This window comes from Atractosteus spatula, chromosome 4 (assembly GCF_055471065.1).
Source record: "Atractosteus spatula isolate fAtrSpa1 chromosome 4, fAtrSpa1.hap1, whole genome shotgun sequence".
Taxonomy (NCBI): Eukaryota; Metazoa; Chordata; class Actinopteri; order Semionotiformes; family Lepisosteidae; genus Atractosteus; species Atractosteus spatula.
The window spans coordinates 13,214,893-13,240,571 of record NC_142709.1 but is presented as its reverse complement, the minus strand read 5'-3'; the positions used below and the strand labels follow the sequence as shown (position 1 = coordinate 13,240,571).

At 39.5% G+C, this 25,679-nt stretch overlaps 1 protein-coding gene across 1 annotated transcript in view; it reads right to left on the bottom strand.

The window, feature by feature from the left end:
• Nucleotides 1–25,191, bottom strand: part of LOC148835854 (uncharacterized) — a 32,119-nt gene extending 6,928 nt beyond the window's left edge. Inside the window, exons 1-14 of the mRNA XM_088913105.1 lie at nt 25,128–25,191; nt 22,144–22,269; nt 20,639–20,731; nt 19,333–19,395; nt 18,117–18,275; nt 17,500–17,649; nt 16,521–16,679; nt 15,596–15,751; nt 13,399–13,523; nt 12,570–12,761; nt 11,215–11,401; nt 9,479–9,588; nt 3,878–3,943; nt 267–1,859 (exon numbers count right to left, since the gene is read on the bottom strand). Coding sequence (XP_088769231.1) covers nt 267–1,859; nt 3,878–3,943; nt 9,479–9,588; nt 11,215–11,401; nt 12,570–12,761; nt 13,399–13,523; nt 15,596–15,751; nt 16,521–16,679; nt 17,500–17,649; nt 18,117–18,275; nt 19,333–19,395; nt 20,639–20,731; nt 22,144–22,269; nt 25,128–25,158 — 3,210 coding nt within the window. The 5' untranslated portion in view covers nt 25,159–25,191. The remainder of the gene's footprint in view (nt 1–266; nt 1,860–3,877; nt 3,944–9,478; nt 9,589–11,214; nt 11,402–12,569; nt 12,762–13,398; nt 13,524–15,595; nt 15,752–16,520; nt 16,680–17,499; nt 17,650–18,116; nt 18,276–19,332; nt 19,396–20,638; nt 20,732–22,143; nt 22,270–25,127) is intronic.
• Between the last annotated feature and the right edge of the window lie 488 nt (nt 25,192–25,679).

Sequence of the window (25,679 nt, the reverse complement as noted above, 5' to 3'; positions counted from 1 at the left end):
GCACATGTACAAAACACAGAAACAGTATGCAAATGGGAAAAATCAATAATGAAAAAGCCCTTCACAAAGCAGACATTTAACGTAATCCTCTGAAGTACGGAGGTAACCTTAGTACAGTATTAAAAAAATTAAAAACCTTTAGCAGGGCTTCCTACAAAAAGGTGTACATGTTTATTAATAACGTGTACACAAGCATTTTTTCTCTTTGTAAAGAATGGCCCTGAACTAACCTGGAACTAAATAGTTTGTCATTTTAGAGTCAAATAATGGGGCAACACATTATTCCAAAATTGCTGGGTGTTCTGGGTGCCGTTGCCCAATCTCTGCTTTCCCACAGTTTTGCTTTTAGAGCTGGAAGCTGGTTTGCTGTCTTTCTTTGATTTTTGGTTATGTTTTTTATTTCTGATCACAGGTTTTTCCTCTTCTTCCTCATCTTCTTCAACCTCATCCTCATCTTCCTCCCCTTCTTCCTCTCTCTCTCGCTCCTCTTCCTCTTCGTCATCCTGGTCCTCTTCCTCTCCTTCACTCTCTCCCTCCTCTTCCTCTTCTTCATCCTGGTCTTCTTCCTCTCCCTCTTCTTCACTCTCTCCCTCATCTTCCTCCTCTTCCCCCTGGTTATCTTCCTCTTCTTCACTCTCTCCCTCTTCTTCACTCTCTCCCTCTTCTTCCTCCTCCTCTTCCTCTTCTTCCCCCTGGTTATCTTCCTCTTCTTCACTCTCTCCCTCCTCTTCCTCTTCTTCCCCCTGGTCCTCTTCCTCTCCTTCACTCTCTCCCTCCTCTCCCTCTTCTTCATCCTGGTCTTCTTCCTTTCCTTTACTTTCTCCTTCCTCTTCCTCTTCATCACTCTCTCCCTCAGGTTCCTCACCTTCTTCCTCTACTTCCTCTTCCTCACCCTCTCCCTCTTCATCCTCTTGGTCCTTTTCCACCTCACTACTCTCTCCCTCATCTTCCTCTTCTTCTCCTTTACTCTCCCCCTCCTCTTCCTCCCCTCCCTCTTCTTCTCCTTTACTATCCCCCTCCTCTTCCTCCCCCCCCTCTTCACCTTCCTCCAGCTCATCTTCCCCTTCCTCCTTGCTACTTTCTTCTGCCTCCTCTTCCGACTCGTCTCCGTCACTCTCCTGCTCCTCCTCCTCCCCATCAGGCTGAGATTCTGCCTCTCCACTCTCCTGATCCTCCTCTTGCTCACCCCTCCTTCCCTCTTCTGCTTCCTCACTCTCCTGTCGCTCACCTTCCTCCTCTGCCACGCTTTCCTCTCTCGTCTCTGTTCCCTCTTCACCACTGCCTTCTTCTTCAAGCTCCCTTGTGCTCATATCAGCTCCCTCACCCTTCTCTGGACATCCCTCCTCCTCCTCACCTTCACCCTCCTCTTCCTCACATGCCTCACTCTCATTACTGCCACCTTCCTTTTTTTCTACCAGCTGGGTTCCTACACCCTCTTCTGTTCTGCTTTCACTCTCGCCCTCAGCCACCTCTGGGCCTTCATCCTCCAGCTCGTCTTTATCTTCTACTCCCTGGCTTTTCCCTTTTCCTCCCTTATCCTTTGTTCCATCCTGCTTTTTGGTTTCAAACTGATATACCATGTCCTCTTGCAGGAATTCTTTCTTGTGGTCATCTTCTTGGCTGTCAGACTGACTCGCACTACTTTCTTCTGCATTCTGTTTTCTCCTTTGTGCCTCCGACACAATTTTTATACCGACGGTGGGCCTCTTTTCAGACTCTGTCTCGCTCGATTCGCTCGATGACTGGACTGTGATTGCCATTTGTTTGGTGAACCTCTCAGTTTTGCCTGGCCTTCTGGATGTAGGCTGCTCTCTCTGCTCCTCACTTTCCCGGTTTGATTGAGCTGCCTTCTTCACGTCCTTTTTTGACACACATTTGGGACTTCTCTCTGATCCAGTGCTTTGTGAAACAGAGGTCACGCTTGTCTTTGTTTGGGTGTGGTTTGGCTTTTTAACATTTTTTTCCTTTCTCCTCTCTAGTCTCGCATGGTGTCCTGCAACAACGCCTCCTCGTTCTGATTCAGTTTTATTCTTTTTGTTAGAACCTTGATTCTTCCTTTCTGTTGACAAAGTGACTTTAGTTGCATTTTCAGCTCGGTTTGGCTTTGAACTAATTGTTTTTTCACTTTGCAGTACACAAGAGCTTTCTTTTGTAGAGAGTATCTGGTCCTGATCTGGTTTCACTAAAGGCTTTTTGGTGCCTACTATTTTAACTTCAGTCATAAGGCTTGGAGGATCAGTAATGACCCTTTTAAGTTTTGACTTGCTTTTCATTACCATGGGCTTGCTGTATTCTGTCTCATCTTTACTAGTTTCTTCCAAGTCTGGTAACTGGATTCCATTTTTCAAGTTATCTGTATTAGCTTTTAATGGTGACTTTATTTCTTTCACGCCTGTATTAATATTTTCTTTGTCACCACCTTTCTTTAAAGCGCTCTCTTTGAATTTTTTTTTGTCCACCACAACAGCAGCTGAAGGCATGGGCATCGACCCAGCCGCCCTCAGTAATTCAGTAGGAAGGGGACGCCTAGATTTTGTAGCTGCTTTTCCCTCAGACCGGAACCGATTTTCCAACGAAGGACCCGGTCCTTTTGTCCCTGTTGGACCATGCCTTTTCACCATTCTAATTTTCTTCTATCCCACCATGAGAAGCAGAGGACAAAAAGAAGGAAAATATTAGAAAATGAATAAGCATGCAGAAAAAGCAGAGCACAGACACAGAAGCTGGAAAACAAATTAAAAAAGGCTGTCACTGCAGGTATAAAGAAACAATACAAGCAGAAAGTAGCAACAGAGAGCAACTCAATGAAGCTGAAGTGAGGAAAACTTTACTGTCCTGCTTCTTGTTCACCAGTAGAACCGATAATTTATTTAGGCAATGCAAAAAAAAAAAGATATTACAAATTACATAAAAATTGCCTCCAGAGGAAAATAAGGTTTATAATTCACTTACTTTCCCTCCAAAGAAAAGGAAACTTGCAGCACTTTAAGTATTCCACGAAAATGTCAAAAGGAAATTATTTTGGAATTTACCTCATTTAATATAGCAGGCAACACTTATGAATTCATTGTAGTCTGCACAAACATGGACATTACTCACCGTGACAGTGTACATGAGGCAGAGAGAGAGGAAGTTGTGTACGGGGACATTACTAGTAGATTCTAGATACTATTTTAGGCAGAGCACATATAAACATGCCCAGTCAGATTTTTCATGTGTGACAGATATTTATTTGATTTTTTCCCCATGAAGAATAAAAATCTGCACTGGAAAAACCCATATTGGAGAAGCATTTACTGTACTTTGATAGTTTTGAGGTTGAGAACCAACAAATCCAAACAAATAACCACATCTATTAATGTGGTTAAAATAATAATAATAAATAATAATTTATTAAATACATTTACTCAAATTAAATCCTATAGTGCAGACTGTTCAAACACCACCGGGCCAAAACCGGGCTGTCATCAGCAAACTGAGAAAAATTCCCTAGCATGGCACAAAACTGGCCTCTTTTAATTTCAACAGGAAGGACCTGGGCTGGCTATAGTGTCCTCCCACTGCTGTCAGTGAGAGACGCATCATTCCTCCAATCCAAGCTAACTCTCCTGTAACACACTATGAAGCTCACTGTATGTGAAATGGTGTGCAGCAGAGGGGCATTCACAGACCTTGTCCAGGTAAACCGAGGATATAAAACAAACAACTGGCCATTTCAAATTCAGAAAATAAACGAAGTTAAAGCATAACTAAATGTTTTTCTTTCTATTTTTGTCACTCTTTGTACTTCTTAACTGAAATCCAAAGATGACACCCACCTTATGAGGATTTGCTGAGCTGATCAGGACAGGATTTTTTAATCGAGCCCATGACTTACCTTTTCCTTTTGAACAGGTGATAATGTCAGTGTCTGGTCACTGGGATTCATCTGCATTACGTGGGTCTGCAACAAACAGAAATGAAAATTAATGAGCACAGAAAAACACAGTTATAAGAATTATAATTGCTTACACTTGTATAGCGCTTTTCTGGACACTCCACTCAAAGCGCTTTACATGTAACGGGGACCCCCCTCCACCACCACCAGTGTGCTCCCCACCTGGATGATGCGACGTCAGCCATAGTGCGCCAGAACACTCACCACACATCAGCTATTAGTGGGGAGGAGAGCAGAGTAATGAAGCCAATTCATAGATGGGGATTATTAGGAGGCCATGACTGGTAAGGGCCAATGGGAACTTTGGCCAGGACGCCGGGGTTATACCCCTACTCTTTTCGAGAAACGCCCTGGGATTTTTAATGACCACAGAGAGTCAGGACCTCGGTTTTACGTCTCATCCAAAAGACAGCACCTGTTTACAGTATAGTGTCCCCGTCACTATACTGGGGCATTAGGACCCACATCTTCAAGCAGAAACTTTAGTTGTTCCCAGATACTGACCAGGCTCACACCTGCTTAGCCTCAGTGGGCTGCCAGTTGTGAGTTGCAGGGTGATCTGGCTACTGGCTTCAGTAGTCACAGATTCACATACTGAAGCATGATAACCTCACAAACTGAGATATTTCATCCCAAGCTGTTAAGTGGATGTATTAACAAGGCTTCTGCATCACTTATTGGAAAACCAAAAATGAGATTAGTGAGTCAGAAGGAAAAAAGCATAAATAATATCATCAAAACAGGAACAGAATTAAGCTTCTTGACAAATGACCACACATGCAATGTACATAAGATAACCTCCCATTCCTTAGAAACCAAAACAAAAAAATCAATAACTAACATATTAATATTTTCACGTGATTATGAGCATTAATTGATCATCACACAGGTCACAGTGTTTGATTTGGATTATGGCATACAAAAAGCAAGTATGCTAAATATAATCACTAGTAGTTCAGGTGGGCAGCTGCGTCAGCATGCGTAGGCTGCAAAGGAACAAGTAATAGCTTTATTCCATGCTGAAAAAAAGAAGAGAGAAAACACAATGTTTCGGCCGTGGAGCCACAATAATCCTGCCATAACGATAAAACACAAAATACTGAAGTCATAGAACACATCAATGTCTGAACTGTATGGAGCACCAAGAAACAAAGGACAATTTCTCATCATCACATCTTGTATGTAATGAGAACCCGATCCAAATTACAGCATATTTTAAAAGCTATGCACTTAAATACAGAAAAAGAGAGCCAAATATAAACTGTGCATTTGTTCAATAAAGAAACGTTTTCTCACAACTGTAAATACAGTTCAGCTGTTTGATTTAGAATTACGCGTAAGTGTTGCTACAAAAGGACGGTGATAAAATAACATTTAAAATATTTTTTCTTTTATAGCATTTTTTAAATTTTGACATTTTCTTGTGTCCTAGAAAGAGAAATAAACAGTAAACCATATAGATGTATAAAAATAAAATTACAGATTACATATTTAACTTGGTGCCCTGTTTGGGAGACAGGAGTATCTCACTCTTACACATGGATCAAACATGAAGAATGTTTCCCCAACATTCACACATCTCTGCACAATGTTTATAAGCACATCTTTAAAAATATATATGCTTAAAAAAGGAACGTCTTCCTTCAAATCCCCAAAGCCTACAACATAAATGGACCTTTCTAAGCCAAACAAAGTGGCATTTGAAACAGCAAAGCATACTTAGCAAAAATGATATGACCCAAGTCTTACAGGATACAAAGGGGATGTACTATATTAAACACGGATTTATAAATTAAGCTCCTCCGAAAAAAAAAGGTGAACAGTAATAAGCTCTTAAAAGGGCTTTCTACACTTGCTTTCTCATTGTGATTAGTAAATACTTTTAATGAGGAGAGCCTGAGATGAAAAGTGAGGTATGAGCAAACAGCAATGACAACAATTTATCACCAAGGCAACTCTCCAGTAAATCAACCCAGTCCTAGAACACTCACTTGTACCATAATGTGATAAAGTGTCTGCAACTTAATTTCCTATAAACAGAGTGGCGTTTAAATCCTGCATGTTCCTTCTTACTGCTATTCTATATACTGCCAGGTAGGTTACCAGGGTGACACAGGCAGTAAAAAGCAGTAAAACAAGGAGGGTTTCACCCTGCTTTCTTTCAGAGAAATGGGTTGTATCTGTGGTAAAGAAATCTAAAAAGGAAAGGGTTAACGCTGTGAGAGTTGTGCTTTTTCTCATTTTATAATCTCTATTGGGAAAGGGGTGTTTATAAATTAGTCTGGCACCAAAATGATTTTTTTTCCCCACTTCTTCCTGGTAGGTTCTAGGTTAAACGCAGTCTCTCTGTCTACATATACTGTAGTTGTTTTTCCATCTTTGTGCAGCCTTAGTCAGTCATCAAAAGCAGATGCTCTGGATGAATGCTACCCATAGCAGAAACACCCAGCTCAGTCAATGTCTTGGTTTACAGCTACAATTCTTTAAACTTTGTCACATAATGAAAACATAACGTGGTTACGAAAAACATGACACTGGCTTTTCCATTATCCATGCCTGATATGAGAATGCATATGATTCATTATAGAGAAAAGAAAAATAACTGCTTAGTAATATCCAAGAGATGGGTTTCCCCAATATTTATATCCATAAATGTATATTGTTAATGACGTTCAAAAACTATTTTTTATTTTCAGCTATCAAAATTTTGTTTTGTTAGTTATGATTCCACATTAATATTCCATATTAAGTGGATTTAAAAAGTACTACATTTTTTTACAACAATAACGACAACATTCACAGAAACAGTTCAAACATTACAGTGTTTTATAAAACTTTATATAAAGTATATAAACTTTATATAGTTAGAATGAGAACATCAAAACTTTTCCAAAATAACCACAGCAAGTGAACAAATTAGACTTTGATGCAGAAAATGTTTATGAAGAAGATGGAATACTGTTTACAGAATACAGTGTACCCTGTTTTTGACACTACCAACTATACAGTATATAGTCTGTATAATATATTTATATTCATCTATTAATATCACTTATGACATTCAGAGATGTTATACTGTTATTTTTATTTTCATCTACCAAAATGTCCCTTTAGTTACATTAGTCCATCTTAACTGGATTTAAAGATCTACAGTAGGGCAACAAATTGAATGAAGCAATCGTTTTACTAACATCTAACTCAGCATAAGTGCCACCTATCGATCGTCTCTGTAGGTGTTGTGGGAATAATAATAATAAAACATAAAGAACTAATATATCCTGCATAGTTACTGTATATATAACCAGTGTTAATTAGTTGATTGTTTTAATCCTACCAAGAAAAAAAAAACATTAATATACTGGAAAAAGACATGTCACTAAACTGGAAATGGTAGTGAATAAAAAATGGAAGCATCTGGGTAAATGATGGACACCAAGTTCCAAGGTAATGTCTGCATGGAAATCCAAGAGAAAGACAACATCTGAGCATCTGATAGCTGTGCTTGCCTTCAAAGTGTAAGGCAAAACAGGTGAGCGAGATCACTTGACAGCAAATTTCCACCTGGGATGCAAGCAGCCAGTTTCATTAAGAAAGGTCTACCAAGAACTCCACAGAGAGGGATAGCATAGTGGGGCTGCAGTGCACAAACCTTTCATCACATCTGGCATTGCAAGTTTGCGAGTCCAATGGTGTAAGGAGCTCAGGCAATATACTGCTGACCAGAGGAGAAATTTAATACAGTCAGATGAACCATCCTTCAACATGTTCTCGACATACGGACGAGTGCACCTCTTGCAAAACCCTACAGAACTCTATAGCCCTGAGTGACTGGTTACAACCACAGTTCTCGTGGCTCCTTATTGTTATGCGGTGCATTTTACTAGCATGGTTTGGGTCCCTTACAAGGCAAGGTCAATGCTGATCATTAATCAGACATAACAAGTGATCATCTTTACCCAATGTTACAACATTTCTTTTCTGCTGGGAAAGGTGTGTCTCCCCAGAATGCATGTATGGTCTCCCAATGGTTTGATGAGCACTGTTGTTAGCCACATGTCGTGGTCTCGTCAGTCACCAGATCTGAACCCAATAGAGCATTTATGGGATATTTTTCAGTGCCACCAGAAACAGCGTTTTCTATCTACATCAATGAGGAGTAGTTGACTCTTTTGCATGGAAGAATGGTTGCTCATCCCTCCTACAGAACTCCAAACACTGGTGAACTACTGTACAGAGCAGGCACAATTACAGTATGTAACTTTACATTAGTGTTTCCATCCATTCCAAAGTCCTCTGCAAGCAACAGGCACAAGGCAGCATACACCCTGGATAGGACACAAGTCCATCGTAGGGTAAACAAAACACATACAGTAATCACCAGAGCCAATTTTCCCAGAAGCCAATAACCAGTATGTTTCTGGACTCTGGGAGGAAACCAGAGCACCTGGAGGAAACCCACACAAACCAGAGTAGAACATTCGGATAGAACCCCAGGTGTGGAATTGAACCCAGGGCCCCAGTATTGTGAGGCTGCAATGCTAACTACTGTACCGCCATGCCGTGCCACATTGGTGTTTCCATGGTTTTGTTTCATTGTAACAGGATAACTATCAGTACTGTCGAAACAAAAAAAAACAGCTAAATTGCTGCCGTGTGCTTAGGTGATTCTTCATTAATAAAAACACCAAATTGAAAGACTACACTGTTTAGGAGCATTCAACTTATATATTTAGTGCATGATTTTCCCACTTTTTTAATACATTAGAGGAAATGCACTATGCATACTTACTGTATAGAGCTTCAATAAAGCTGTTTTTGTTCTGTTTTTTGGGAAACATGTCAGGCTGTGTGGCAATGTACAAAACCAAACTTAACAACATTGCTGAAGCCAGTGTAGGTTTCTGAAAGAAAACAGCCACTATGTTTTTCACTTCAGTGGAAATATTTGCATCATAGATATCAGAACTTTGTCTTTCCTACTTGTTAAGACCTTATACTGTATGTCAGCATCTATACGTTCAGTGGATGGGATTACGCCTAGATTTATTAATTGGTAACAGAAAACCACATCTCTGGGTTGGGCTGCTATTATGCCAATTACATTTTTGTTTTGCTTTGTGATAGATCTATCAGCACTTGACATTTCTGTAACAAAATGGCAAAAAGGAAACCCTAGAGGTACAAAATGTAAGACAGGCACAAGGATTTTACACTTAGAGTAAAATGCATACAAAATACTATTTAAAACTTCAGCTACATTAAATTGAATTTAAAACGGAAAAACTTAATGAAGGGATTTTACTGGCATCTAATACAGTATTTAGAGTAGCATGCTCACAGACTCTTGCCAGTGTAAATGTTTCACATTAAGAACACCTATGTACTGTGTGAGCCTCACTGTGAGGCGGCAATGATAATATTATGCCCAGCATTCCAGTGAATACAAGTCTCTTGCTCAGCTAGTACATTTTACAAATGCTGGTGTCCTAGGTTGGTGAATTAAAACAAAGTGAAACGAGTTTACAAGGAAAATGAACAAACCATATTCAGCAGGTCAGTGGTGTTCCCTAGTCCTTTCACGCTGTCATTGTCATCCAGGTCTTCGACTGCCCAGCCCTTGTCTTCTGACCTCTGAGCGTTACCAGACTTGTCTTTTCCAAATAAAAAGAAAATAAACATACTGTAACACAAGGAACACAACATTTTAGATGGTCCGCATCATGGACTTTTTACATAATTGGATGACACTCATAGCACACAGACGCTGCAGGCTACTACAAAAGGATTACACTAGAGGCAGAAGCTTCTCTTAGTTTCCATGTTCCAAGGTCGTGAAGTTCTCACAGCTGCAGTGCCTCAACCTACATCATTATTTGCTGGAACCATTATCAGGAACCTCATCGGCAAACTGTGATTTTCTTTCTTTCACTATTCTTCCCGAAGAGGTCCACTGAATTGACTTTGTCAGTACCATTGAGGACTTTGAAAACCTGTATCAGGTCTCCTCATAACCTTCTCCGTTCAAAAGAGGATTCTGTTCTTCAGCCTGTCAATGAAGGACATTCCCTGGGATGTACAGTATCTGGTTACTTTTCTTAGTCTCAGCCAAGAGGACACATGTGAAACACAAGTGGTAGATGCATTTAACAGAGAACAGGAGGCACTCCTTTACCCAAAAGGTTGTGGGTTCTCAGTCATGGTCATTTAGTGACATGACCCAGGCTCGAACCAGTGGCATCTGAGCAATATCGCTCCGAAAGCATATTAATATGTAGGCTGCTTGGCTAAGTTTTTACAAAGCACTTGTTGGGCATTTTAACTAAACATATATGTAACATGAAATATAATATAATCTCTGAAAGGAATAAGAGAGAACAAGAGGTACACCAAGTGTTTGAAGATGAACATACTGTATGTCTTATTTCAAGAAACAGCTGGAAATGATCCTCAATCGATTAGCTACTAAAAACCAACTGAAATTTATTGGCCAAAGGCCCACCATAATTTAAGTATAAACATTCTTGTAGCAAACTTAGCCCTTTTTTGGGGGTCAACTGAAGCTTTTAAAATATTGCCTGTTTCCCCCAATACAAAGTCGTTCACGAAAAATGTAAAAAGCCATTTTACCTTGTCCATTATTTCCTGCCGTTGAATTGTAAGGTGAAAACAATGTTGATGTTTCTCAGAATCCACATTTAAATAAATGGGCAGAGGGCCATCATAAGACAGGACTGCAGTTACAAAGATCCTTGTAAATAGCCACACACCAGGTAATAATAATCCTTACATCCTTGTCTTTCTGCACATTTCAATCAAAGCGCTTTACAGGTAATGAAGAATCCCCTCCACAACCACCAATGCGTAGCACCCACCTGGCTGATGCGACAGCAGCCAAAGTGGGTAACAATTAGGGAATTAATTAGATAAATGGTGAAGACTGTTGTTGCATATTCTCACATGGGTGTAATTAAGTTGCTTGGTATATAGGGAACATGCACAGTGCTTAAGGTTTTTTGAGAGCTGTTTGAGTAGAAAAGGCCTTTCTGGACTTGTGTTGCTGGTCGTTTTTTTTGGTGTACAGTCCCTTGGTTGAGGATAGGGTCTGTGGCTTTGGTACTCTAAAAACTAAAAATTCTGAAAAACAAAGTTCTTGTCTTCCCTCAGTGCAAGATCCATTCCAACACCACATTATTTAAACTGTGTGCTACATGCATTCTGTCACCCACTCATGGTGTGTCACCAGTTTGTTATATAGTACTGAAAAAAAATTTACATACAGCTGTTGGAAGTCTCTGCAACCTTCTTGTGGTGAATTCCATTTGGCACCCTGGAATCAGGCAGGTTCAAGCTAGGAAGTCTGGCTGGCACCGTTTGGCTTGGAACAGGAAGAGAGGAGTTGAGGAAATTGCCTCTCGGTGGGGGCAGCGTCCTGAACATTATCCCAAACTGGTCTGGAGAACGCTCCTACAAAAGGACACAAGAACAACCAATCTCAATTGTAAAGAAATATAACACATGTGACTGACGAATTAACCAACCTCACAGGATAATTAGTGTTGAACTTTTGGCTTTATTCTAGGTCTTAATTATAAATTCATAGATTTCATCACTTCTTATTTTTGCTTAAAATTATTGTATGTTTTGGCTCATGAGCAACATTCCCAGCACTCTCTGCCCAAAGAGCAGCTTAGAGACCAAAGCTTTGATTGGTGGTTGTGAATTCCATGAAACTACCATCAAAACTATTGATGCATCACAGGGGAAGAAAAGTTGATGTCTACAAGAGTGTCCATCAGAACGCTACTGTCACACTTGTGGCTCTTCAGATACCTGAGGGACTAGGTAATTAACAAGCTAATTTTACCTAATCTGTAAGTAGCATTTAGTGTATATATCTGTTCTCATCTGTAAAGTACAAATTAATAACTGCATGCGATCATCAAGGATGTGGTCTGATATCCTCAGGTCAGCATGTAAATACTTGCCAACAAGGCTTGAGACAATTAAATGCCAGTCCTGTATTTTTTCCCCAAACTAGAAGGAATACAAAGAGAGCCCTGCTAGAATAATCTATGAAACTCTTCACAAACTATAATGAAATAACATTGCCATCTAGTGGAGATTAAGACATTGTAAGAGATTCATCTTACTCTCTTACTTACTGTAAGTCATGCTTTTGTTTCAATATATTGTGCATAATGCAACACAGTATGTGACTTTGGCATGACCATCATTTCAGTGGCTGCATAAACAAACAAAAAAACACTTTTACACTCCATCTAATTACGTGGACAGATCAATAATCGTTTTTTTGTCTCTTGTTCTCTTTATTGAGAGGATAGATTTTTCTATACTGCTGTATAATCAGTGGGGTCTTGTTTACACTTGAGACCATAGGTGTGATGTGTTTTGAACTTTCAGCAAGCATCCATAGCTTTCTCTATGACTAGGTGTCCATGAACCTTTTTAACATAGAGAAGATATGAAAGGGTCAGCTTGACTTTTTTATTTTTATTACTGAACTTTGTACATATATCAATTCAGAGCAAATTTACAATCTTATATACAAAGCAGCAGTTGATTATAAAAAAAACAGGAAAACACTCAGATAACAAGTGCTAGGATTACACACCCTTTCTCTGCGCCTGACGCGTGCCGATAGGGTCCTCCTGAAAGTGCCAGAAGCAGAGGTGTCCCCTAGGAGCTCTGTATAGGATTTTTCCAGGTAGTTCTCGTTCAAGTCATCCTCCTGAAGGATGACAGGCTCAGAGCCCTTAGGTCTGGGAACAGCGAGGACCAGCATATGACATCCACCGCAGGACACCTTAAACACAAGAATTATTCCACAATGTGCACTGACATCCACAGCCACTGAAAAACGTCTATCACATCTGAGTGTCATGTGAATCATAAAACCAACACATGGAAGCACTTGTGTTATTTCTGAAACAGGTACCAAGACAACTGGATGAGTCTAATGCAACTCTTTCATAGACTTTCAAAACATAAAGTCTGAGCCTAGTGTCCCAGTCCATTCCAAAGGAGACATAAGAACATGATGCTCGCAGACTACAAGACAAGCAACTCTGTGTGGCATGAGTCTAAACCAGCTTTCTCCTTCACTAACGCTGGGCTTGAACACTGGCACATTGACATTGAACACTGGCGCAGCTTAGCCAACATGTAAAATATCATGTTGAGACTATGCAGTCTATGCAGATGAAACCATAAAAATGTACTTGTACTATTCGTTTCTGTTCTTGTTAACACCATAAACTCAGAAAAGGAAAGCAGAATCTGGATTAATATAAATGTCACATTATAAATTGTCAATCCACTTTGAAGACGTTTGAGCACATATCGATCATTCCAAATTATGGGATGGGCACTAAAAATAAGACATCAGTTCATAAGACTGAATTAACACTGATGGCAAGCTAATAGGAAGAGCTTGTGCTTACAGACTGCACTAGGTACTTGAGGAACCGAGTGCAAAGAGTTGGCTTGAACTGGTTGGTAAAATTCTCCTCCCCCAGTCCCAGTTTCCCATGTCGTCCATCTCCAAACGTATAAAGAAGACCATTCCCTAGTGTCAGAAAAAAACATATCACAGTCACAAATCAACAAGTACGTACAGTACATGAAATCTAACCTTGTCCACGCAGCATGTACAGTATATTCACTAATTGCTATCATTTAAAGTTAGCTTTATTGTATTGGTTTTGTGAAATCATTTTAAGGTACAGTGCCTTGCAAAAAGCCTTCAGACCCCTTACTATGTTGTCCCATTTTGTAAAATTCCAAAAGGATGCATACACATATCTTTAAACCTGATATTCGTGTCAAAACCTGAATGCTCAGACAGAAAACCTCTGAGAGGATTGCTTATGGACAACGGTCTTCAAGTCTTTTCACAGATTATGAATTAGATTCAAGTGAGGAATTTAAGAGGGCAGCTCAAAGATATTCACTTTCTTATTTTTACGCCACTCTGATGTAGCTTGAGCCTTGTGCTTTGGATCACTCTCCTAATGAAAATGGAATTTTCCTCCCACTTTTAAGTCTGAAGCACATCTTCGCCAGTATGTTGCTTCGTCTACATTCCCATCAATCTTAACATGTTTCCCAGTCCCTGCTGATGAGATGAACTATAAAATAATGCTGAACCACCAAGCCTGACAGTAAGGGTGGGTTGACTGCGTAATGCTCTATGCTGAGTCAGCTGAAATGCTTTACATTTAGATCAAAAAGTTCAAATTATGAATTGTCTGACCACAAAACCTTTGCCACATGTTTGCAGTATCAACTCAGTTGATTTTTTTGCAAACCCCAAGTGGGATTTGAGATTTTTGTTTTCAGTTTCACACAAGACCCTTCTGTGGAGTGACCACAGAACTCTTTTAACTCTTTCAGCATTGCCATTGGCAAGGCAGTGGCATTCCTAACCAGTTTCCTCCTTGTCTGGAAGGAATAGCCTGATTTAGGCAGTGTCTGAATGTCTTCCTCCTCTTTATGATTAGCATCACCATGATCTAAGAGCAATTAAGGGGATTGCAAATACTTTATAGCCTTCTCCTCAGCTGTGCCTTTATATAGTTTTATCTCCGAGTTATTTTCAAAGCTCCTTTGTCTTCATGGTCAAACCTTTGCTTGAAATTTACTACCTGACTGAGGAACTTTACAGAGATAATGTATTCATTATGAAATCATGAACCATGAAACCACTGTTATCGCACTATTATTATTAATTCCTAGTTATAGGCAATTATCCATCCATCCATTTTCTAACCGCTTCATCCAGCTCAGGGCTAGGGGGGGAAAGGGGGGAATATATCACAGAACATACACAGATACAAACACAGTCACGCACAACCTCATGCCAGGGGCAATATTTCCAGAAGCCAATTTACATACCAGAATTTCTTAAGCTTGTGGGAGGAAACTGGAGCACTTGGATGAAACCCACACAAAAACAGAGATAGCACTTCATGCAGATAGCACCTCGGGCCGGGAATTGAACGTTGGGCCCTAGTGCTACAAGGCACCAATGCTAACCACTACTAGGCCACAACCTAACAAATTGTATGGTATGTCAAGGTATTGTTGTGCATACATTTGTCACAGCAAAGGGTTTGAATACTTCAGCAATTATGAACATACAGTATGTTTCTATATATTGTTTACTTCTTGTTCGTTTTTTGCTTTAAACATGTGGAGTAGGTTGTATATAATAAATATTAACCACTACTTCAGAGTGTCATGACAGCGAAAACTCTGCAAGTGTCTGGAAACTGTAGATTCTGTGTATATGGTACTGTACATCTACTCATTACTGTAATTCAAAGTTAGGTTAATTTAATGCTTTTTTATTATTAAATTATTATAAATGTGAATAGAGAGGTACAGTATGCTCATACTCAACCTGTCAGATTTATGAAAGCACACTGCAAAGTCTTTTATGTACCTCAAGGATACTGAAATGTGAAATCAACTTAAATTTCCAGCTTTCTTAAAGAGGTTAATGATTTCAGACTGGCTGTCTGTCAGGGTAGGAGGAAAGTAGGACTGGGTGAACCGGAGGAGCTACACTCTGCTGGTTACCTTAGGAAAAACTCAAACTAAGACACCCTACTGTCTCGTCTCTATCAGATGCCTTGCCTGTTATGACTGCTGTGTGGTTTTCCCCACACACCACCAGGCGGACTTTCCTTTCCCTGAAGTATTCTACAGCTCTGGGGACAGAGGTCTCAAAGGTAAAGGTCCCGTGTCCCAGCTGTCCAAACTGGCCCAGCCCGAATGTGTACAAGTCGCCATCTTAAAAGGAAAACAAAAATGAGACATCACTTTAGCCTGCAAATCACAGTGCCTTCATGATTTCAACTTCATTAGTTCACTTCAGTAATAGTATTCCTATTAAAACTAATAAATTAAAAATAAAAACTGCTTAACTAATACATTTCAGGCACCATGTACAGTAAGTTAAGTTAAAATGCACTACAAGCTCTTTGTGCAAAAACATAGCCCAGCAACCTTTATACTGATACTGTATATCCTATCAGAGAACTATGGCCCATGTGACACTGGTTCAAGTCTAGGTTCCTATTCTAAAGAGGTCCACTGGGTTGACTTTGTCAATGCCTTTGCTTAATGTCAATACTTTTATCCAATCTCCTTGTAGTCTTCTCCATTCAAGACTAAAAGGACTCAGTTCTAGGACTTCAGCCTAGGGATGAAGGGCTCTGATAAGTGGGCATGCCACAGAAGCATATTTGCCAGTTCTCATTCTCTCCACGCAGGTACAGCTGCCATTACTAGAGAGCTGAGTCTTAAACAATCGGTTATTCCAGGCTGGGTGGAAATAGAAAAGGATTAAAAACACAATTTGTATCATATTCAACAACATTTCTTATGTTCAAATGTCTCTAATGACACAGTGCCATTTCCAGCTTTTACTTCTGAGAATTGTCTCAGTCTCTCAGCTTACAGTGATTTTCAGGTATGTCACTGTTCCACGGCAAGACAAAACACAGAGAAAATCCCACTTGGCTTCTCAGCAGGTGAGTGGAGTGAACAGGACTCCTACCTGTCAGGATTACAGTGTGGCCTCCACCACAGGCCACCTGAGTGACCCTGCCCGGTATCCCCTGCACCAGCTGGGGAACCCTGGTGTTGTTTAAGTGCTGTGGGGGCAGCCCCAGCTTTCCATGGTCAGACTCGCCGAATGTGAACAGCTGCCCATCGGCTGCAATGGAACACAAAATAACTGCAATGGAGTAACGGGTCCAAACGTCAATTCACTATGAGTTCCGCGTATCTCTCTTTCAGAAAGGAACACAGCACCAAGTCTTTAGGCTCAGTCTAGAGGTGTACTAATTGGTTACCTGGTTATGTAGTTTCCTTTAATAATAATAATAATAATAATAATAACAACAACAATCGATTTATAAAGTGCTTTTCCAAACCCAAGGATGCTGTACATAGAGATAAGGCAAAAGGCAAAAAAAGTACAATAAGGGGTACAAGAAAAAATACATCAGTATACAAGTTTAAAAAGCAAGAATGTAGGACAATGAGACATAGGCCCTGGTAAAAGGGCAATTATTAAGTTTGGATCTGAAGAGAGTCAAAGAATTTGTCTCTCGTAGAGTCTGAGGAAGGCTATTTAAAGATCTGAGAACTACCCCAGCTAAAATCAAAGTGCCTGTACACCTCTTTTGCTTCAAATTGTCAACCTGCTCTGCTCTTCAAACTAAATTGTACCCATTCACTGAAAAACAAGTTGCCAATATATTGATGCATGGACTCAAGTGTTTACAGAAAATATTCCTTTAATTATGACATGGTGCTTTCTACAGTTCTATGCGTGTTTGGAATAAAAGAGAGAGACTGACCTCTGTGAGAATACACAAAATAGGTCAGAAAATGTGAAAAAACAAAAGGGCACACACAGTGTTTAAGTACACTAAATAGAAACATGGTATAGTCTTATTTTAGTACTGAGTGGACATAAAGTACAGAAATACTCCTGCAGAAAGTAATAAAAAGAAAAACTGACACCCCACCTGTCACGAGAGCAGAGTGGTAATATCCGCAGGACACCCAGACGACTGGCTTCCCCACGCTCACTTCCTGAGGGACACATGCACCGTTTTTGTTGGCCAGTCCAATCTGACCTTCAGAGTTGTCTCCCCACATGAAGAGCTTCCCTTCCTCTGGAATGAAAAAAAGAGCCCTGGAATAACCACACCACAAACTAACTGCTTTCTAAATGAGAGGCTGTGAATAATTATTTTGGGCTTATCAAGTCAAAGAATCAGATCTTATCCCAGAAGTGTACCATTCTTCCATTTGTGCTTTTAGCAAGCTAAATAAAATACTGTAATATTACAACAGATGTCTTGCTTACTGTGTTTATAGTCAACACTGTGTCATATACACATTGCTATGCACTTAGTAAAATCCAATTCACTTTACACCTTGAAAGACATAAAGACCCAGGGGATCTTATCAGCTTTAAAAACCTTGAACCTCGGTTCTGACAAGTGTTTTTGTACCAAATTACCTGGTGAAGACCTAATCCATATCCTAGGGAATATTGCCCACCAAATACCTCGTCAGACACTGCCCTGACAATCCGGCCAGAAGCAGAGCCCACTTTATTCACCTGGGGCGGTCTTACCTGTGAGCGCGGCGGACATGTTGGACCCCGCTGCCAGCATCTTAACGCGAGTCTCGCTGTTGAAGAAGTCCACCTGGTGGAACGTTGTTCTCTCCTCAAAGTCGCCCAGACCCAGCTGGCCTTCATTATTGCCCCCAGCAGAATACAATTTCCCTTGGGCTGAAAACAGAGGCACCAGCAGAACAATACAGAAAGAAACATCCAGAAAGCCGTGAGTGATGGAGTTATTAGGTATGAAGCATACTTAGTTCAAGTAGGGAGCTGCATCAGCATGCACAGGCTGCAAAGGAAGAAGTAAAGGTTTATTCCATGCTGAAAAGAGAAGAAAAGAAACACCTGAAGTAGGCTCCACAGCCAAAACCCTGTGTTTCTTTATCTTCTCTTTTCAGCATGGAATAAACCTTTACCTCCTCCTTTGAAGCATACTTTAACAACAGGCCATTAACAATACCAGGGTGATGAACTTCTGCGATACAGAAGACTTTTGTAGACTTTTGTAGAAGAAATACAGAAGAACTATTTTGAGCGCTGCACAAATTGGATATGTATTAATGTCAACACTTTTTATAAATGTTGTTATGTTGTTATATATTGATCACACTTAAGAAAAAGAACCTATTAATTATAAATAAAAACCTTAAGAAATTGCTAGTTTTTAGTGAAGCTAATCTTCATTGCACACAGCAAGAAACAGCTTCAACTAAAACCAAACATGATAAAATTAATGCAATGCAGAGAGGGGGACTGGGCTGGAATGTGAAAATGGATGAGATGGATTCCCATCTGCAGTTGGCATTTCAGAGTGCCTGGGGACCAGTAGCCTAAGGTTTTAAAACTGATAGTATTTAATGATAAATGTCTGATTGTGAACATCTGAGTACAGCTGTTACATCATTTTACTGTAAAGATTCACCAGCCAAAAGGCTGCATGTGATTCTAAAGCCAAATGTTGTCGGCCCCTGAAGCTCTGTGGGACCATAAACAGCAGGTCCTTTTTTCCTTTCTCTACATATTGTAATTTCTAGCAAGACAAATATGGCTCCGAGGTTTACATTCATAGCCTTGAGGATTATTTCTATATAAGGATCATTTCCATAGATTATTTCCATATTCTTAACTTATATATTGTAACATACATATATTAACCACAGCGTTTCAACTGTACGTAAGAAAATTCTTGGGTTTTTTTTTCTGAAATTTGCTCAGAAGGACTTACCTGTGTAAACTATGGTGTGGTTTCTTCCACATGCTGCAAGCTTCACCTTTTCTGACTTTAAAGCTTGAATAAAATAACAAAAATATTATCAAAAGAAAAACGTTAAAACTAGACAATTTTCATTTTTAAATGCTGTATATACCATAGTTGTGGCAGACCACTTTAAGAAAGGGTTGCAGTTACAAATGACCTGCCACTAGAGGCCACTCTATAATCTCCAATCTATGTAAATAGCCACAGTGGGTATAACCAAGCAATTGAATAACTGGTGAAGGGCTGAGTATTTCACATTCTCACATGGATGTAATTAGAGTTTTGTGTTCTGTTAGCTCTATCTTTTTCTTCATAGAGCATGCAAAAGCCTGCAAAAATACTCATGGGGAGAAGGAGGACAGTACTGTAACACATCCACATCAGAGCCTTACAAAGCATATTCCAAACTTTCCACACATCACACACATTCACCTTCTGACACACTGCAAGCACCACAGTTCCTTGCAGGAGAGGACGTGACAATTGAAAAGAGGCATGCCTCTTGCTGATGTCACTGCAAGCCTGCAGGCACCTGGGAAGTCACCACATGTACTGTACTGTTCTGCCCACAGCAGAGAGCCCTGGCTGAGCTATTCCGGTCCCTGCCACCGGAGGCACTCTTATAGATATACGCAGACACACAGGGAAACCTCGTTCTCACAACTGATGTGTGACTACACAGACCACAGAGACTTGATAGAGACATGACTCAGACTTTAATTAGGTATGTCTGAGCCATAGAGCTCGGCCTGTGGCCCAGAGCCTTATATTTTATATTTATATTTAACCCTTATATTTATAAGTATTTATTTTTCCTTAGACTTATAGATATCTTTGTGTAGACGAAAAGATAAATAATGCAGCTGTTTGCAAGTTTTAAATCCCTTACCCAAATCTACCTTTATGTATTTAAAAATTATTCTCCTGAATATACAGTATATACAATCTTAAAACTCTTAAGGGATTGTGTGTTTATCACAGATTTATCTTTTATTTTAACTTTTTCACACAGCAGACACAGTGTTATCATGATGTTCTGAGTTCTGGCTGTATTTTAGACTAAGAAAGTACAGTGATTTTGCCCTGTCCTAGAATCATCTTTGCCTCCTACCTCACTTCAGCCCTTGAGTGCCAAACAGACTACTTTCTGACAAGATTAAAAGCCAAGGTGGCAGCCTTAATTGCTAGCAAAACAATACCGCACTCTGAATGCAGTTAGCTAGTGTACACTTGTTACAGACACGAAGAAGAAACAATGGGTGGAATGACTAACCTTTCACACAAGTGGGTTTGTTCACTGTGCTCTTTGTTCCGAGCCCCAGCTGGCCCCAATTATTGCTGCCAAACATGTACAGCTTGCCATTTTCTAGGGGATTAAAAAGATACATTGAGCAGCAACAGAGAAAGACAGTAACAGCAGCAGACTGGCTTCCCAAGAGGCATATTAGCCACAGACTGACAGCCTCATCTCCTTGTTGCAGCTGCTCAGGAGGCATTTGGTTTTCTCATCACTTTCTACTCACTCATACTAACGGCAAAGATAATGCATCTCAAATTACATCTGGCCAGAGCACTCTTACACTGTGTGAGCATACTATAGCTCTTTCAGTAAGAGTACTTCACAGAAAATACAGAAAATGTCTACTCCCACTTCTTTGTCTTATGACTGTAGACCACGAAAAGCATCTCGTCTCCAATAAAACAGTGGACTCCAACAAAATTACCTTGTCATAGCCCTTCAAAGCACGCACTCCTTGTAATTAATGCTTTAAAAACATTAGACAATTGTGAACACGCTTAGGTGTGCTGGTAGTGACAGAAATGGGAATGTCATAAAATAATGCTTGAAGTAATCTTACATAAACTAGTGATGCACACAGGGAATGGATTTGCTAATCGCTACACACAGTACATACAGTACACTGCTATATCATTAATAAAAGTGTAAGAATATCACACTGCAAAATTTAAATATGAACATAATTCAGTCCTTTATCTCACTGATAATATCTTATCGATAATACCTTATTGAAGATCCAGCTCTTAAACAACCCTCAGGGTCTGCTCATCTTGGCTTGTTAATATATGCAATATACACATGTCCCACATGAAGAACTCCTGCTCCTTGTCACCTATACCTAGCTTTGTAACAAGACTTCTCATTTATTATTATTAAATTTGCTTTTTTTATCCAAATAAGCTCACGTGTATAATTACACAATTGGACATTTTCTTAGAACAATCTGTGAGAAGGACCCTAATGGCTACAGCAGTAGCCTCTCACCAGGGATTTTAACCCATAAGTCCGGAGCCCAGACCACTACCACACACTGCTGTCTTTTCATGCTTTTCACATTCCAAACTTCACTGACAGGATAAAACTCCTTGAGATGCATCACCTCGTTTCCAAGGGGGTCCTGTTGCTTCTAACCATGCTTCCTTGGTTACATATATTCATACACCACTATCAGTACAAATATGGCTATCTCATGGAGATTAAACAAACTAGACTCCGTTTGGTTTTCCATCTGCCTCTTGTCATTTCCCATTATTCTCTCAAACTTTTTACTACGCTGATCCTGAAGAGTAGAAATAAGCAATGTAATGTACCTGTACTGTAGGAATGTTTTTGCTCCCCATATAAACAAGAATGAACAAGACTTACCCCAAGACCTTCTGTAATCACTCAGCATTGAGCTGTCATACATTCAAGATTCAATGGTGATTATTCCCTATATTACTTTCCCACCCAATCAAAAATCCAGAAGTCAGGATTACCTGTTATCAGCGCAGTATGCTCATCCCCACACGAGATTTGCTTAGCCTTATCGTTTTTCAGCCAAAACTTGCTAGGGACGTTGTCTGCAAACTTGCTCTTCCCAAAGGTGAAGACGGCTCCCGATTCTGCCGAGAAAAACAACGAGACAGCAGCTGTCGATGTGCAGAAGATGAAAACTGCAGCGCATGGTTTTTCACCTATTTAGAACATTCTTTCGGTCTGACATCCATGCTATAAAGACAATAGCTGCCCATGTTAAATTGTTTAACAAAATGTTTTAATTTTCAAGTATTGAATAAACAAACATTAAATGTAATTAATATCAAAGGCCTTTTTAAGCTAAATTTCTAATATATTTAAACATGACTAATTAATTATGACTACACAGACTTAATAAAGTTCTATCCATGGGCATCTCCAGATTTGTTCTTTAATTATTTTTTAATTATTTTAAGTAAATTATTAAAGTATTTTTTGCAGTGTCAAATTCCTCTAAAACACAGTTCCTAATCATTCAAAACAGTGAGTGATGCCAGCAAAGTGTAAGCCTTAGTTGCATTTTCTCTTTTTTCAGGCTGTATTGACATTAATATGGTTATTGTTCTTCCAGAGATCTGAATTTGTTTTTAAACATATGCTACAGTCTCCTGCAAGAGAAGAGATATTTGTCCCAGTCACATAATCTAATGTCAAAAGTAGGAGACTTTTAACAAAGTGTTGATTTCAAAACATGGCATGTTTAATCCAAAAAAGATGACGAAATTGAGAAATTAGACAAATACAAAGTTAATAATCATTGATGAAAACTAGACCATGAAAGAATTCTGTCAGAACCAAAAACAAAGGTGATCTCTTGCACGTTCACAAACATGTTACAAAGAAGAAACATCTATTTTAATTTAACATTTTCTGTTAAGCCGAGTGGCTCACCAGTTCATGTACTATGAAGTACAGTCCAGGTGTTAAGATTTTTTTTAAAACGACATTATATTTTCTTTGTGGAATTCAATTGTGGAGAATCTAAAAGTTCATATTAAAGTATCTCACATCTCACCACCTTAGCATATGTTCTTACATAGCGAGGTATCATTGTTGTCTTCTTTCAACAAAAGAGATATAACGAGACAGTAAATTGGAGAAGCATTTATTCAGTTATCCTCTCTGAATGGTAGTCTGTAGCTTTGAACTCAGGCACCTCCAGAAAAGCCGCCTTTTCAGGAGAAAGATTACATAAATGAAGAGAACAAATAAGTCTCATACACATTCCCAGATAACACTGAATGTCAGAATTGTAGAATTTAGAAACAAGAAAATCAAAACGTGGAGTTTATCCGCCAGGAATCTGCCAGCTGTGCCAGCTATACCGCCCCTGCTGATCTACAGTAGCTTCAGGAGTATTGTTCATTGCTGTCATTGCTTAAGATTAGCAAATCGCTGAGCTGAACGAAAGTGCTGTTATCTCTGTCTGGACTTCCTTATCTGTGGTGGTGTCCTGGAGCTGATCCCCGAGTTTCTTAGTCTTGATGATCTGCTTCAGAGGTTCCACTGTGGAGCAAACTTGTTTTGCAATGCATTGCGGAGGGCTGTCAGTACAGGCTTCTATACCTGTAACACATCTTTTTCTGTGTTGTTGCTCTGATAATGTGGTATCCATGTAGGTAAAATAGGTGCAAAAAGGTGACGTTCAGCAGTTCCAGCACCACCACCTCCATTTGTACAGGAGAAATTGGACTTGTGGCCGTCTTCACTGCAATTATTCCGCAGGCAGTAACATCTTTTCTCGTTTGTAAAGTCTTATCTTTCCCTACCTTTGTGTCTCCACTTTCCTCCTTTATTTTATTACTGTGTTTTTTTTATCTCTCAGGCTCAGAGCTTATTGTATTTGCCCACACTCTGTGGCAACAGTTTGGTCTTCAAAAACTGGAGAGATGCTACAATACATGGCTTTCAGCACCAAAATACTACAACCTTATTTTTAGCAGTACAGATGTGTTATAAACTTATATAATTATCATGTTCTCCATACATAAGTATCCTCCCCCACAAACAATTACAATTGTATGTACAACACATTTCGTCTCTAGAAAGAAAACCAATTTCATTTTTCCTCAACTCCCTTAGGACAATACACAGAAAACAAGACAAGTCCTCATTTGTAAAAACAAATGTAAAGATCTGTCACGATAATGTTGTAACGAATGACAGTTACTTCAAACTGATGGGGCTGACTACAAAAGCAAGACGTACAGTAATTGACAACTGACAGAGGAATATTTAAATTCGACACGTGAGAAAATAAAAAAAAAACGAACTAAAACAAAAATAAATTATTACAATATGCCTAACACTGCAGTAATCTAAAAGACAAAATGTCAACAACAATAAGAACTTCTATCAGAGATTCGTAGTGTTAAGTTTTAAATGTATTTTTCACTGCATTGAACATGAACACGCTGTAGCTTGCTAGTGCCAAAATCAACTTAACTACCAACAAACAAACACAAGAGTAAAGAAAGAAATTGTGTCATTCGTATTCCCAGTTACAGTCGTTTTTCCCATTAACGGAAACTGCATCGTCCATAACTACGTACTTAATACACTGAGGTAACGAAAATATCTTACTTTTACTGTATACATTTTGGAATACGTAGCCTCAGACATCAGTATATTGGTATATACAATTATTTCTACAATACGATGCAAAACCAGAGGCAACGTTCAAGCACCAATATGAAAAAGTGCACAGAGTCGTTCGGCTAATGTATGACACAACGTGCATTTTAAATGAATGATACGAGATCCGACTTCTGTAACCATATGCTACTTGATTCAAAACAAAAACCGGGGCACTTTTTGATCTGTAAGACAGGCAACATCTGCTGCAATCATCGATCACACCCAAAGGCTACGACTACTGCTCAGGTCTTCCCAGCGTCTCCCCCTCCCCTCCACTGAAGGAAATGAATGATGCAATGCATTTTACCGGGGATCTCGTCTTCTGCCTCCCCTGCCATTTTTCTCCCCAGCTTGCGGAGCACAGGCGGCTGTCTGTCGGGGATGTCCCCGGAAGTAAACAAACATTCGCCTCTAGCAACCAGAGGTCAGCGCTGAAAGCTGGAGGAGGAGCAACGGGAACGCGAGTTTAATGCGCTTGTGAACTCATTCACTTTTCCTCAAGCGATTAGTTGGATGTAATAACCAATTTTTGAGATCCCTGTTAAAAAATGATAATTTACTTGCGACTACAATATATTGGAATTTCGCATTTGGAAAACGCATTGATTGGAGAAAAATTTGGATGATGCCCAATAAATATTGTATAACCAATAAAATTAAGGAGGTTTCATACAAAATAATTCATCGAATTTACCCAGTTAAAACTCTTGTTACCCAACGATTTAAAATTAATATAGATGACAAATGTGTTTTTTTGTGACAATAGCCCTGAAACTATTCAGCATTTGTTTTGGTTATGTCCCAGGGTAAAGATGTTCTGGACTAAGTTGCAGAATTATATTAAAAAAGAGACCAATAT